Source organism: Trichomycterus rosablanca, chromosome 3 (assembly GCF_030014385.1).
Source record: "Trichomycterus rosablanca isolate fTriRos1 chromosome 3, fTriRos1.hap1, whole genome shotgun sequence".
NCBI lineage: Eukaryota > Metazoa > Chordata > Actinopteri > Siluriformes > Trichomycteridae > Trichomycterus > Trichomycterus rosablanca.
The window spans coordinates 1,347,113-1,364,280 of NC_085990.1; the positions used below are offsets into that span (position 1 = coordinate 1,347,113).

Below are 17,168 nucleotides of genomic sequence, written 5' to 3' on the forward strand. Positions count from 1 at the left end.
AATTTAAGACAATAAAATCATCTTTAGCTGCATAGTATTTAAAATATAACATTTGTTTATATTATTGACTTAACAAAATATAGCAAAGAACGAAGTACCAGGTGCAGAGGTGCGTTTCCCAAAAGCATAGTTGCTAACTACTGTAGCAACTTACATAGTTGGAATGATGTATTATATACTGAAATATAATAAAATACAACAATGTTCAATAAATAAATGTTTTTTATTTACAAAAACACTTACAAAAAGCATTCTTCCGCGAAATCACGTAGTCCGTTAACAGTGTTGCTAGGCAACATGAGGGCGAACATAACATTAACTCTTTCTTTTCAGTGGCGTATTAATATGGAATGATGTGAGGTGGTCCTATAGGTGTGCGTTTATCGGGGCTTTTACAACGGCTTCGAACGCGGCTCAGCCAATCAGATTTTAGGACCGGAACTATCCGTTTTATAAGTGTGGTTAGAAGCGTAGTTCCTGGTGACTACGTCACTGCTGACGTAGGATGCCGTTAAAGGTCGGTAGTTTTGGACGGTAATCTTGGCGTACGAACATTTATAATGTCAAATCTTTAATAATGTAGTTCTTAATGGACTTCTTAATGTATTCATGTAAATATAGTTGCATTTGTCGAATAATTATGTATATATATTTAATGTATGGGAAAGGATGTGTATGTTGTTTTCCCATTTGTGACTGTGATATTTGGTAGAAACCATCATCTGTACATAATGGATTCATAAAGGAATGAGTGAATGAATGAAATAAATGGTTAATGGATGAATTAATAAATAAATGACTGAATGAATGAATATATGAATGAAACGGTTGTAAAATTTTACATTTTACAAAATGTAAAATAAGTGAGAATTAATATATGCAAAATTACAAAATGAATAGTGAAGGGAAGTGGTTTAGATAGATAGATAGATAGATAGATAGATAGATAGATAGATAGATAGATAGATAGATAGATAGATAGATAGATAGATAGACAGACAGACAGACAGACAGACAGATAGATAGATAGATACTTCATTGATCCCGAAGGAAATTAGAGTCCCAGTATAAAAATACTATAAAAAATTACAACAATATAAATTCGAGAAAGTACAAACACTTTTGACAGATTGAATGTAGTCTGAGTTTTACATATACTGCATAGCTACAGAGCAGTTATTAATAATTAGGATGGATTTAGTGTAAATAAACAAAATAAACAATGGAATGGAATTAGAAAGTGCAGGAAGGTGCGGTTCCAAGTATATAGTATATGGTACAGATTAAATATAGATTAAATCTTAAATATAAGGTGATAAGTGACAAGTATTGCACATTGGATTGGGCCAATATAGCCATAACTATATGTACATTAGCATACATATGCATGTGTATGAATATATAGGCCAAACATAGTTTCTATTCATTGGTGATGTCTTTCTTGGCCTGCATGCATTGCTCCACATTGCTTAATTATTACAAAGGTAAAAGAACTAAACAAAGCATGAAAAAGGTCAACATAACATTTACCCTTTAAATTTATAGTTTATGTGGAAATGTGTTTACTTTTAGGTGTATGAAAACATGTTGAAGTGGTGAAAAGTGTTATTGACTACAAACAAATCAGAGACAACATAGAAAGCTTTACAGTTATTTAAACCCCTAATGGTCTGCTCAACCATTTGGCTGATCTTACTTTGAGTCTAAATACTTGGGTGAAAATAAGCTGTATTTAAATAATCTTGTTTGGGCCATACTTCTTGTTTGACATGTGTTAAACTGAAAAATATTGGGTAGATTGTTTTAAGAAACCTATATGTGAAATTACAGCCTGCAGCTGAAAAAATATGCTTAAAAGTTCATCATTTTTGTGATCACCTCAGCTGTTTGGTAGAGACAATCATAATCACCCATTGCACACAACTTTTGTGAAACAGAGAAGGAACATAATTCTAAATGTAACAGAATTGTGGCACATGTATATATCTGTGTATGTATGTGGGTGTACACATGTAAGCACAGACAGGCACATACACTTTGCACTGTACACTTTATAATTTATACTTTACATCTTACTTTATACTTTACTTCTATCTATCTATTGAAAATACTAATTGCACTAGTAAAAACATATTAATTGTTTGTTGTTGGTATAATCCAAGGGAACAAAGATTTAGAACTAAGATAATATTTTTTAAACATTATTTTCTTGGTACCAAGGATTAATAAATCAATTGTTCATCAATTAGAGATTTCATTGCCATTATGAAAAAGATAAAAGAAAGAAAGACTCTTTTTATGGGATTCCGCAAACGCGCGACACTTCGGCAGTTTTACCTCTTGAGCCACTATAGACAGATAAGGTGACAGGAATTTAAATGTACTAAAATAGCTAGTTCTTCTGTTTTTTTTTTTTCCTTTTAAGAAAAAGATTTTTATATAATTCGAATTATTTTACTTATAATAATTATAATATATTAGTATTGATTATTTTTACGCTTATTTCAATATTATTGTCATTTCTATGAATGTTTTTGTTGTTGGTGGTGGCGGTGATATGAATATATATTATTAGATTAAATAATAATGACTTTATTTCGGTCACAGCTCTCATATTTTGGTCTAAAATTACAAAGTTTGTGAGTTTCTCCACGTTTCTCGCTGTGGAAATCAGAGCAAACACCTCTGGAGACAAAACCAACGTGGTTCGAACTACTGTGGTATCAACATGTTACGACAGTTTCGGGACACAGTCGTAATTCGGATGTTTGTTAGTTTAACGATGCATCGTACTAATGCTAACCGCACCCCTGATCGTTTAGCACTTTGCATACTGAGAAAGAAAGAAATATTTGTATTGAAGCAGATCTATGATTAAACAATAAGATGAGGTTTACAAATCCAACCTGAAAGATCATCACGATATCTGTGACACAAAAGGTAGCAGCTTTTGTCTAACAAAATCAGATGATTATTATTTTTTAATCAAGTTTTAAAACAACATGCATGGACATGGACGATCAAATTATCAATATAACAGAACGTATAATAAAAACCTTACGTATAATTTGATCAGACATGTCTGCCTCTGTGAATCTCGTTTCTTGTAAACGCAAATCTTTTTTTTTAACTTAGGTTTAATTTGTGATACTTAGGCTGTAGTTATTTTGGCTCCACCCTTAAGCTGGTCGTTATTATCATTAGTTTACTATTTTATATTGTAGGGTACATAACTTTGCTCAACCTAATGTGAATAAAAGCCACAAGGCTGCACTACTTTTTACAATGCGGAGGAAGATGTGTGGTCGTTTCCTGCCAGACAGTTAAAGGATTCAGGGACTGAAAGAGCCTCGGCTAGACAAGAATTTTCAACTTGACCTTGGCCTCTGGCCCTGCCTAAACGAGTCTGGACCCAACAAACACTGAAACGAACCTACAAATACTGCTTTAAGTTCTGGGTTTGGTTTAGACGATCTTGTGTGTGTATTTATGTCTTTAAAGCGCTTTCAGTTCATTTCTTCATATTGATTTGTATGTTTTTCCCTGCGTGATTTTTTAACTTTGCATCACATCATTCTTTCACGAAATAAAATATTGTGTAAATAAAGAGCAGGATTTATTCCCCAAATTGCTGGAAAGCTCTTAAACGTTTGAAAAACAATTATCTGTGTAGAATTCAATACCAAATACTATTGAGCTTCCAAAAAGTGGTGCTGCAGTGTTTTGTTTAGAATACATCGACATTTCTTCTTATTTCCATATTTTCTAAATGTATAGAGGCAATGTTTATAATGATCTAACTTAGAAGTGTTGTACAGGAATTAGAAAAACGTAGGTGCTATAACAAAGTAAAATGATCATTTTATAACGTAATAAATTGTTTAATTTCATATACAATTGTTTATTCCTAAATTGTACACATCCAGTAACGCAGTAAATGTGTTTTGATTTATATTTTTATCTGTATTTAAATGAAAAATAAGCCGGAACACGAGTTAGGAACTTATTTTGGTTCTTAATCAGACGTTTTGCACGAAGACCTTAACAAATAAGTATTATTATAATTTAACAAAATAAACACCATTTAATAAGTCATTAAAATTTGGTTTAGAATAAACTGTAGTGTATTTTTATATATCCGAAGGCACAATTAAAGAAAGCACACCCCAACAAAATACTTTATGTTCTAAAATACTGTAATTTCGAATATAAATAATATAATAAAAGTATTCATGTTATATATTTTGTGTAGGTGCATTTTTATACCAGCATACAAAAGGATTCATATTTGCGTAATAATGTGTGGTTTTGACCCCAATATTAATACAATTATAATAAAGACTATAATAAACGTATATATGTGTGTGTGTGTGTGTGTGTGTGTGTGTGTGTGTGTGTGTGTGTGTGTGTGTGTGTGTGTGTGTGTATGTGTGTGTATGTATTTGCATATGTGTATGTATATATATGACTTGGCCTCATTGTGCAATATTGTCATGTCACTTTACTATTTAATAATTTAATTACTATTCTATCTTTATAATGAAACTAAGCCTCATGCATCATTACAGTTATCAGTTATCCATTTTATATAAATTACAAGAAATACTCTGCTGCTTTTGTTTTTGTTTTGTACTGTTAACTGTATTTGTTGTATTATTCTACTGGGGCTTTAATTTCCTTCGGGATTAATGAAGTATCTATCTATCTATCTATCTATCTATCTATCTATCTATCTATCTATCTATCTATCTATCTATCTATCTATCTATCTATCTATCTATCTATCTATCTATCTAAAGGCATTAAACAACAGTAACAAACTTAGTTAACAAAACAAAACAGAAGGGAGATAGTTATAGTTATTAATCCGTTTTTATTGATTTAGGAAGCACACGATTCAGCTTTATATAGACATAGTTATACTTCTAGTTTAAAACTTCTACTTTTTATTATACTTCTAATTTTAATGTCTGATACAGCACTTTAAGCTGTATTTTATTCTTGCCCTGCCTTGCCTTGCCATGCCTTATCTCCGGCTTTGCGCTCTTATCGTCGTCTTTTGCATATCACGTGCCTCAGCTCGACCAATGAGCGCCGGTTGTGGGTCCGCACTTACCACGCTTTACTCTCTCATGTTCACTGTCGCCTTTTGTCAGTTGCGGTGTTTCCTAAAAGAGCTGGAAAAAGGCTCGATGTTGGTCGTGCTATGACAGCGTCTTTACTCCTCCACTCCCGCTGGATCGAGCCGGTGATGTTTTTGTGTGACAGCGGCTGCCCGGACGACGTAAGCAAGAGCATGGAGGGATTCCCGGGAGGTAATTTTGCTGCCAACCAGTGCCGGAATCTGATGGCCCACCCTACTTCTCTTGCTCCCGGTGCGCCCTATGGATCGACTGAAGTCCCCGTGTCCGGGGGAACGGAACCGGCTAAGCAGTGCAGTCCGTGTCCGGCAGCTCAGAACTCCCCCGGTGCTGCGTCTTTACCTTATGGATATTTCAGCAGTGGTTATTACCCCTGCAGAATGTCACACCACGGTGCAGTGAAGTCGTGCGCTCAGCCGGCCGCTTATGGAGACAAATACATGGAGACGCCAGTTTCCGGAGAGGAGATTCCATCCCGAGCTAAGGAGTTCGCTTTCTATCAGGGCTACTCATCCGGGCATTACCAGCCTGTGCCCAGTTACCTGGACGTGCCGGTCGTACCTGCGCTGAGCTCTCCACCGGAACCGAGACACGAGTCCATTTTACCCGTGGAGACTTACCAACCTTGGGCCATCACGAACAGTTGGAACAGCCCAGTGTACTGTCCGAAAGAGCAGACCCAGTCCAGTCATCTTTGGAAGTCGTCTCTTCAAGGTATGAAATATTTGTGCATTTGTGCGTATTTGTGCATTTGTGCGTATTTGTGCATTTGTTTTGCTTGTTAAAACAACTGAATATTGTAAGATTTACATTTGTGTTTAACACTGATTTTCCAATGAAGCAAATAATAGTATTTGTTTATGGATTCAGTTTTTGACGTTTAAAAGCTGTTTATTTGTTGTTTTTTTTCTTTTACATAGACAGTAAAACGTGTCTCCATTATTGGTAATTAAAACACAGAATTCGATTTCTTTAACTTTTAAATAAACAAAACGTTTTATTAAACAACTGTGTACCCCAAAAAATAAGTTTAAAGAAGTCTTTTTAAACGAATGGTTACCTAATCCACACTAAGGGCTTTCCATACAGTGAATTGGACTAAACAGAGTCAAATGTGTCAAACAATGGTAAAACAAAACATAAAAAAATACACTTGAAGGGACCCTTAATTCATAAAGAGTTCACATTATTTAGATTTGGTGAATTGGGTAATACTGTATTTGATATTTGTACGTTCTCAGATGGTGAAAAGAATATTAGATACATTAGAGACATTCAATATAGTGTTAACTGTCCATGTGTTTGCTATGTATCATCCAGACCAATGCAAACGTGGTCTATACTGTTTTAACCTATACATCTAGTTGTACCCTTATTCAAAGTAAACACCTTTTGATTTGCTTCAAGCGGTTAAATTAGTGCATGGTGTTGTAATGGTTTCTCCAATGGACTCAATGATGGTTTCATTTATTTGTTTCTGCTCAGACAACGTGCCAGGAAGTGATGGAGGCTCCATCCGCCGTGGGAGGAAGAAGCGCGTCCCCTACACCAAAGTCCAGCTGAAGGAACTGGAGCGCGAATACGCCGCCAATAAGTTCATCACCAAGGACAAACGAAGGCGAATTTCTGCTCATACAAATCTGACCGAGCGTCAGGTCACCATCTGGTTCCAGAACAGGCGGGTCAAGGAGAAGAAAGTGGTGAACAAATTCAAGACCATCAGTTAAGGAGGTCCACGGGTTGGATTCGGACATACTAGAGTCGAGATGTACAGAATGAAGGAGCCACGTCGTTATTTATTATCTTGTGCTAAGAATGACTGCCCGGAAATCTGGAGCCCCAGAACACTTCTGCGGAACCTGGAGGACTTAAGTGTTTCAGGGTGACCGTGATTCAGGGCAAATAAAATGTCATTTCTATATCTATCTTCAGTGATATTAAATATTGTTGGTTTTTCTTGTTTGATTTTGTGGCAGTGTTACACACAGCGACCATCCCTACACCCCCAGATTATTTTACACCCAAAAAAAACACTGTTGGTTTAGGAGCTTCTATTGGGTTTGGGAAAAGGCAAAACAATTATATTACAGTAGAATATATCAGACAAACACGACAACAGACAGAATTCATCCTATTTCATTTTTCCATGCACTGTAAGACACAAAGTTTCCTAAATATATTGAAATACGTTATAATTCCCCATGAAACTATTAAAACTCATTAAAGTGGGTTTAGGCATTCTTAATTTAAAAACAGACTAGCTTAATTTCTACTTGATATAGTACTTGGGTCTTTTATTATTGCTTAATAAATAATACCAGAAATAAAAAAATGAATTGATCCACTTTTTATGTTTGTTTCTATGATCAGAAATGTATCCCAGAAAATTCGAATTAATCCTATTCTGAAAGCATATTTAATTCTACACCCGTCCACATCCTTTATGTTCATTGTAAAGTAAGGTTTAAAAGATGTTAAAGTATAAAATTAAGAGGCTCTGTTTGGAAGTGGAGGTTTCGCTAAGGGTGCAAACAAAACAGCAAGTAAATAATCATTAAAAATGCTTTTAACAAGTAAAAAATGGGGTAAAACTTAATTGCTAAAAGTCCAGTAAACCACTTCAATTAAGAATATAGCTTTTCATGTCATAGAAACAATATCCACAGTACAAGTGGTGTTTAAACCAAGGTATTGCAAAAATAATGATCATATTGTGTTAGTCGTAATTTATTGCAACCTTTTTAGCTTTAAAAACTTACTAATAAAATCTTATATGTTCCGATATTGTATAAGCGATAATTTCCAGAATTTAACTCAAGAAACCTGATGTAAGTCAATTATTCAATAGTTAAATTGGCTTATCAAACTATTCTAGACTCCACTTTCAGGAGCGGCATTTATTACCTCGCTAAAACCCCTTACAAAGTGTGTAAATACATAAATCTGAGGACATTTTCAGGTATTTTTTAAATATTTTTAACATTTTCAAATGTCATTTTTGTACAGTATTGTTCCTGCTTGTAAATATAAGTTAGACTACTTAAAGAGCAAAATTCACTGTTGCAGCAATATTCTTATAAAACTCCAAGTTTATATGTTATGATTTTTTTTATGTAGAAATGTTTGAAGTGAATGATGATTAATAAAATAAATGGATTTATTGAGATCTTTATACAGTTTTATTCATTCTTATGAACAAGATAAGGATCCAAATATGTAGCTTAATGTATGTAATTTTGTGTTTACATAAAAGTACAGATGACTGATTTATGTACCAGCGATAGCTTAGTGGTGAAGGTACTGGACTAATAAACAGAAGATTGCCGGTTCAAGCCCCGCCACCACCAAGTTGCCACTGTTGGGTCCCTGAGCAAGGCCCTTAACCCTCAACTGCACGTCGTGTCCAGCTCATTGTGTAAGTCGCTTTGGATAAAAGCGTCTGCTAAATGCTGAAAATGTAAATGTACCGTTGAATAATAGATGGGGTTAAAAACCGTTTTAATGGACAATGCTGCCATCTAGTGGTAGATCTTAGTCATTACAGCTGTGCAGGCAGTATTGAAGAAAACGTGCTTCCAAGTATTTTACACCCACTTTTAGGCAGTCAGTTTGGGCGCCATGTATACAGAAGCACATATATTTATGAAATATTGCAGTAGAACTATGTTTTCAGTAAATTGACTTGTTCAACTTAATAAAATATCCTAAAATACACACAGTATAAGTAGCGACACATAACTCACCAACTGCGCATTACAGAAAGGGCATCAGGAGAAACCAGTAGGACAGGATATATTACACAACAGACTATAGAATTCCACTTAAAGTGGTCGACAGAAGAGGTATTTGTGTTTTTGTGTTGGAAGAAGAAAGGGAAATAATGAACAAGGCAAGACAATATTTCAACACAGGCTGGTTAGCAAACATCATACATACGATTATTTATTACACAGTCAATCAGAATTGATTCAAGCAATTAAATTCATGATTTACCCTGAACACTCTGAGATGTGAAGCCACTTTAACATTTGACGAAACATATTTTGTACATCTAATAAAAATGTGGCAGTTATACATAACTTTAGCATTACTTAGTAATACATTAGAAAGCCAATAATACAGAATGATTTACAAGCCCAGGTACATTTTTGCATCTTTTACAGCTTCAATAAAAATAACTGAACTTTTTTGCACCTTGCTTTAAATGTCAGGTTTCCTAAATCATTTCATGCTGTTTATTGAACATAATTGTATAATATGTAGACCGCCCTCCAAATCATTGAGTTTAGGTGTTACAGACACACCCATTACTAAAAGGTTTATAATATAATTAACGTGCCTTTTAACTTTTAACTGTTGTAAAGGTTTGTACGAAAAATGTCTATAATGACATGGTGTGACAGGGTTGGTGATCGGAACTTCTGAATTCACTCCCACTGAACACCTCTGGAATAATGTTGAGCCTTGATTGCGAGTTTCTTCCAACATCAGTTCCACAGACATACTTCAAAATCTTGAATTAAAAGCCTTTCCAGAAGAAAGGAGGCTGTTATAGCTGCAAAGGAACACTGACAAATTCATGTTATTGCTATTTTTATTTGGATCTTAAAACCAGGTGTACATAACAGGCCGATTTTACATTGTTCGACTAAAACTGGCCACTGAAATTAAAATGTCGTGTCATTCAATTAGTTAATGTAACATCATGTAAATGACTTCTTTAATTTGTTTATGGAGCAAAGTTAATCCAAGTTTAAACATTCTGTACACCGAACTCACAAAAAGAAATTGATTTCTTGGTTTCTTAATCAACTCGTTTAGCTAATTTAATGGGTAATTAAGACAATTAAGCTTTTAAAAAACATTTAGACTTGATGATACTCAGCCTTGTAAAAATAAATCTCAATTATCTTGAAGCAGGTAATCAAGTACATACAAACTAACGCCGTTTCTGGAGCTCTGGGTATCAACAGAACCAAAGTGAGAGTCACTATCACCAAATAAACTTGGAACATGACTGCTAGATTCCGCTCAAGAGCCAGGAAGTCACAAAGACATTAAATACTAAAACATGTGAACAACTACAGACAGACGCATTAAGCCTAAAAACCGCAACAGTCCGAAATCTAATTAAAATCTGAACATCTGAACATCTTTATTTAAAAAACTAAATTAGGTTTTTGAGTGGGTTAGTCCAAGTCCTGATGTGAACCCAGTCAACATGATATGGCGAGACCCTAAACAAGCAGTTAATGCCAGAAAACCAGCAATGTGTCCGACAGGGCGAACATTTAAGTAAATGGATTTAAGTAAATCCAGAGATGTTCAGTATCATTTATTTTATTCAGAACACACATCATTAAATATTTGTCAGTTCGTTTAAAGCAGCGCATTTTCGCTGATATAAGAAAAAACAATGACAATAAAATAAATAATTTGTATTATGTATTATTTTGTATTGTTTATTTATTATTATTATTATTATTATTATTATTATTATGTAACAATATGAGGTTTTATGTTCTTTATGCGTCATATAAAAGTAGACTAAATATAAATACAATAAAAGCATTGTGGACGTTTGTTACACCTAGTGTTTTTCCTAATAATAGTTATATTATTCATTTGTAACAAGAACACAAATGTATGTGTGTGTGTGTGTGTGTGTGTGTGTGTGTGTGTGTGTGTGTGTGTGTGTGTGTGTGTGTGGTTTTATTGCTTGTGTGCGGATTATGTGTGTACTTTTTTGAGTTGACGTTAAATGTGTGTTCTGGTAGTATTTGCCCCTTATTTGTTCCAATAAATGAATTAGATCAATAAACAAACTATAAAAAAACACACTGGAAACTTAAATAAAAAAAACACCCCATTACATTTACCTTCATTTTATTTATTTTAAAAACGATTTTCGAAATGCATATCACAACGAGAGACGATTTTAGCCCACCCTGAGTAAATATCATAGTGTGTGTGTAATAATGTAATATAGTGTGTGTGTGTGTGTGTTCGTTTGTGTGTGTTGGGTGACAAATTCAGGTAGCCTTTACTATAAATAACGATAAATACATAATATAACATACGTTCGATATAATACAATGCATTTCTTAAATACAAATACTAAAAAATGATGAAAATAAAAATATATAAACTAATAAAAACAAACAACCTTTTGCACATTGTTCAGAAAAAAACGAGAACAGGTGAGTTCAGCCAAGCAGAATTTAAACGAAAAAAATAATAATTTCCTCAGCCTGAAAATGAATTCCAGTTAGTATTTAAAATTCCATTTGGTATTAGTATAAAACATTCCAGTTGATATTAGTATTACAAATTTCAGTTGATATTGTTTGACGTTTTAATTTAACGTAGGGACCTAATTCTTGTTCTGTTTTTACAGGTTTATTTATTATCAGTTTGTCATCAAGTTATTATATTTACATCTAATCTATCATCACATCCCATCACATTACATGCAATTAATTCCACAGTGACTGGAATTCGAAAATGCATTTTTCAACCATGACATCTGAGAGACATTTTAAGATCTGACAAGAAAAAAAAAAAAAGAAAAAATTATAGGAGTGGCTCATGAACAGTTTCTGAATGTTTACATTATACGGTACAGTGACACTACCACCACCACCACCACATACTGTCTGTATGTAAATAAAATGCAAATACAAATAAGTACAAGTGAATAAAATTATTTTAAACTGATACTGGAGAAAATGGCAAACATTTATAAACGATCTGTCAAGAAATTCGACAAAACACAGACAATTAAGAGAAGGTTATTTATTAGATTATTAATTAGTAATCTATCGTAGCATCATGAGGTCTGAATAAATTTACTCTTATTATATAAAATAAACCGAAGTAAACGTGGTCAAGAAGGAAAACAACTTAAACAGCAGATCTACACTACCTCGTATTATGTATTACATTTTACTACGTATATAATATACCATAAGATTTAAACACTCCCAAATAATGTAGACCGAACTGAAACAGCGAAAAGCTGTACGATACGATTTATACAAAGTCTGGATTAAAGTCTTCTAATTAAAATGAATGTTTATTTAATTTAATAAGTACAAAAAAGCACGTTAACACAAGCTAGACTGAAAAAAACACATTTGAATCACAATTAGTGTTAAAAGACTAAATGTAACATATATAACATACTAATATATATTACTACAAATACCATATATATTTTAATACTTTTGTACATATACAGAAATAAATATTGTGAAGTTAAATTTGCAGATATATTCAATTTAAATGAACTGAAAGACATGTAAACCTATTTTTACTTAAAAAATAAACTACACATAATAAGAGGAAATGTTCAAACTGCATGTGTTTCCAGCCTTTACTGAAGAATCAGCTTCTATTTTTAATTAGCACCTTAGTGGTGTGTTTGGCCACCAGCTTAAATAAAAAGCACTCGGATGTTCTGCAATGCAGCAGAACCTTAATAAGGGTAACAGAGACTTTGCTGCCACCCAAAGGTAAAATGTGGAACAACAATAAACCCAGAGCTGCAGATTTCTTTAAACGTGGTTCAAAAATAACAAACTCAGAATAAAACATGAAACAAAATCGATTAGTAAAATAAATACATGTGCAATGTTACATGTTGCGAATAATAAATAAAACTAATCAGAGAAAATACTCTGTATGAGACGTACTGTTTTATTTTCCTCTAACAATTTGAGGTAAAGGCTACTTACATTAAAATTCGTACAATTTGCTTTTGCTAAAAGCTAAATCTTTTTTTACGTCTTTTTATTTTTACATTAACAGCTCCATAAAATCGCAACCAGTAACTATAGATCTACACATTTATGCTCCAAAACGTAGATTTAGTCAATTACTGTGTTATAACACGAATTATTAAAGAATAATAATAATTTTGTTAATTCACATTTACAAAAACATTTTTAACATACATTTAATTTAATATGGAACTAAGAAATGTAATCGTTTATTTAGGTATTATAATATATTATACAATTTAAAATCAAATAACTGTATTTTAATACGTCAAATAATATATTAAACGTTGTTTATATATTTTTAAAATGTTATTATTTTTATTTTATCTTTAAATTATATTTATTATTATTTTTTGAAAAACGATACAAAAGCAACACGCATACAAAAAATCGGATTACTGTTATGCGTTTTGTACCGTTTACGAAAAAAATAATATAATATTTTAGATATGATATTTTAGAGAGCTTTCTAGTAACAAATCTATTAATGTACAGTAGCGAATGTATTCGTGCAGTATTCGTCTGGAATTGCAGTGTTGATCATAAGCTTTTATTGCAACCTCTACATTTGCATCATTACACCAATTTCAAGCTAAATAAATTCTACATACTTATATTTTTAGTATTGCTTAAAATGAAAGACAATTACAATTACAACACAAAACAGCATCTTATTAAAAATACATTTACTCTCAACACCAAGCGATATGAACATTATAAACAAGAAGCGGATAAAATACTGAATATATTTTTAATACCACGTCCAGCGCTCCAGTAGTTTAAAATTGACTAGTGAGTAGTTTAAAATTAACTAAGTTGTGTGTTTGTGTACACAGGGCGTTATCCAATTCAAAATATGCTTTCAGAATTACAGACTTGTGTACGAGATCAACGTATACAGCCTATACATCAAAGAAATCAACAGGATCAGCTAACCCAATTCACTATAAACTTAACTTATGTCTATGACCATAAGGTTTCAAAAATACATGACCGTAAATTAAGAAATAGGCTTTGTGATGTGCGATATCAGTGATTTTTAGAAGACATTATTTTAGAGTAATATCTATAACTATTTTGTAATCGTAGGCGTAGTGTGCTTTGTAGTCTATCTATCTATCTATCTATCTATCTATCTATCTATCTATCTATCTATCTATCTATCTATCTATCTATCTATCTATCTAAATTTAAATACATCTACACTTTTTTACTACATTCATATTAGTCGTTTGTATTGTTGAGTTTCCACAGTTGGTGCAGTGCTCACCTGCAAATAAATGAATAAAACAACAACAAAAGACAGAATACAGAATTCATCATATAGGTGCTATAGTTTGTTTGTAGAATTTTATAATCGCCCAAATTATTAAGACATTTTTCACGAGTGCGAGAGCAAGTGCAAGGCAAAGGTTGGGTTTGGGTTCAGACAGTGCCCATGGCCCTCAACATACCACACAACACATCCCCCACTCCACTGTCTCAGAACCTCAAAAGGCCATTGTAAATTCTTCCTTACAAAAGGGTCTGAAGCCAATTTTTGTTGTTGTTGTTTTTTAAGTGTGTCTATTAAAGTCTTGAATTAACGCAAATTATTCAACCATTGCATAATACCTCTTTGCACCATATATATATTTTTAGCATGTTCTACCACAAATACATGGAAGTATACAAATTATTATATAGCATTATATATACAGAATCCACAGAAATGTGATGCCAAGTAGGAAGAATTGTTTTTTTTTTTACAGTTCATGAGAATTTAAGGGATAATCAGTACTTTTTAAAATGAATTGCCAAACTAAGAGAAGAGATTTGATAGAAATGTGTCAGCATTTGCGCATAATTTTAGTTTTCGCGTTTACACAGCTAAATAAGAGTTAAATTATAAGCAAGTAAAACATCTTCTCGATAGAAATACGTTTATTTAAGGACTGGGGATCGTTTGAGACGGTTTTTACTTGTACCCAGAATGCATATACTGTAGGTTTACAGGCCATGTGGTCTTGTTGTTGAGTGCTCGCTCGCGTCTCTGTTAATTATTTTACCACACACACAAAAATACGAAGTCCAGCGTAGAACTTATTTTAAATATTGTTAAAAAACCACCAGCTTACTACATTCGATTGGGCAATATAATTGTCTGTGCGTATTTTAGCCCTTCTTCCATGTGTCATTGAGCTTTTAAAAGTGGAAAGTTGTTTTTTTTTCCTTTGAAAGTGATGACAAATTGCGAGTTATCAGGAAGGCCATTTAGTAAATGCCATTCAGAAAATACAACAAAAAAAAAATAGTCCCAAATGACAATAAAATAGGCTGAATTATTTATTTATTATTTTGAGAAAGAATTGCATTTTGTAGTGTAAACATATTCTGTACATTACTGGACATTTCTGTGCACCGATGTCTTTATAATTATATAAAAATATTAAAACAAATAAAGACAAACAAAAATAAAAATAATAAATCATACATTTGTGAGACTGTTCATCGGAGCATTATTTTGCGAATGCGCGTGTCTCTTTATAGTAAAAAGAAAAGATAAGAAATATAGACAGCTGACATTGGAGGTATCTTACCATTCAGACGAGACTGTAGACTCTGTTTAATCTCTTTTTACAAGTGACTTCAAGTCTAACTGAAGTTCACGAAGCCCATGTAGGTGGTGTCTCCTAATAACGCTCGGTTTGTCTGCCTGGACAATAAACTTCTACAGAACTAAAACCTGCCATAAAAGCGCCTGCATCTCCGGCTGCCTAAAGTGTTCCCACCCTGCCCTCATATAAGCTTTAAAAGTCTAAACAACAAAAAAAAAAGTTTGGCCTAGGCTCGCGTGTTGAACTAAGTGACCTGAGTGGACAATCTGAAAGAAAATGCACCATAAGCTCATATACGCACAAATTCACCGATTCGGTTTTCTTTTCAGTAAAATTTTATTTAATCTGGCTCACATCTCTCCAGTAGACGTAAATGTCTACATAAGGATACCATAAGGCATTCTTCTATATATGTGGAGGCCAATGTAATTTTTACAGGGCCGCAGTCCAAGTTAAAACTTTATGGCCCTAAACAGTGTTTAGACCACTCGGCTTCTCTACTACAGCTTGACTTTCACAGAAGACAAGATGTTAGCTGTAAGAGCTATCTTAAAAAGTAAAGATAGAAATATAGAATTTGCAAGTTATAAATACAATTAGGATACATATTACGCATATTACGCATTACAAAAAATAGTATACCTCTTGATATAAACAGGCCATGCTTATATCAGTAAATATAATGCAGTAAATCATGAGATTTTAATTAAGTTATTTACACAAAAGATTCCTCTATAGATTAATTTATTTCGTTCTAGAAACTAGAACTAAGCAGTTGTGGTGTGTTCTTCTCTGCGTGGATAATCCGAACACCAGAATAAAGTAACTACTCAAAAAGTGTGGACTCTGTGGACACGTCCAAAGACTTTATATTACACCTTTGACATACCCTATACTAACACATAAAATTATAGAGTAATCTCAATAAATAAATTCACATTATTACGCCATAAAACCAAATAAGATTGAAGATTAAAATTGGGATTGAATTTAGTGACAAAATATCTTTACGCATATTTTGTTTTAAATATGTTATTAACAATATACATTATTTATAACATATTCACTACATGTTCACTCATATTTTTTGGGGTTTTTTTAAGCAATGTTACTATTTGCATTTCTGGTAGATTTTCTAGGTACTCGTAATTGCAGTAAAATCGGATCTATGTGTCTATCTCCAAATAAGTCCTGGAGTCACAATAATCAACGTGTGAATAAAACGTGCAAAGTGATGAATATCATTTGTAATATCTGTCGCAATCGTCTCATATTGCACAAAGCCTTTGCAGAGACATGTCAGATTTTTTATGAAAGGTAAACAAAAGTGAAAGACTATGGGAGGAACTAAAAAGTGGCTTGGCGCAAAAGCAGGAGGATCATATGCTTCAGTGTCAATAAAAAAAATTCTTCTTCTACTCCACTGGAAGACTCAGTCATTTGCTGGCACACTATAGAACCTCTTAGGAGTATAAGTCAATTTCTGCCCGTGGTCACATGACTCTCTGCTCTCTGCAATGGATGGAGATGGATCTCCACGTCACCTCACGGCTCAAAATTTCTACTCGGTGATTGCGCTCTAAACCCACAAGAGCTCTCCTCGGCACAACGATGTGAAGCAGGTTTGGTGCTTTGGTACGGGGCCGGTA

The 17,168-nt window shown here is 33.2% G+C and overlaps 1 protein-coding gene across 1 annotated transcript; it reads left to right on the forward strand.

Annotated features, from left to right (window-relative positions):
* The first annotated feature begins 5,206 nt into the window (after nt 1-5,206).
* On the forward strand, nt 5,207-6,868 carry hoxa13b (homeobox A13b). Its single transcript, XM_062991661.1, has 2 exons — nt 5,207-5,855; nt 6,627-6,868. Exons 1-2 carry the CDS (start codon nt 5,207-5,209, stop codon nt 6,866-6,868), a joined length of 891 nt encoding a protein of 296 aa, XP_062847731.1.
* Nucleotides 6,869-17,168: the final 10,300 nt, after the last annotated feature.

What these genes read in the sequence shown, in the direction of transcription:
- hoxa13b (XM_062991661.1), top strand. Translation starts at nt 5,207, where the DNA reads ATGACAGCGTCTTTACTCCTCCACTCCCGCTGGATCGAGCCGGTGATG. An exon ending in TTGGAAGTCGTCTCTTCAAG is followed by an intron (nt 5,856 to 6,626) that starts GTATGAAATATT and finishes GTTTCTGCTCAG; the next exon opens with ACAACGTGCCAGGAAGTGAT.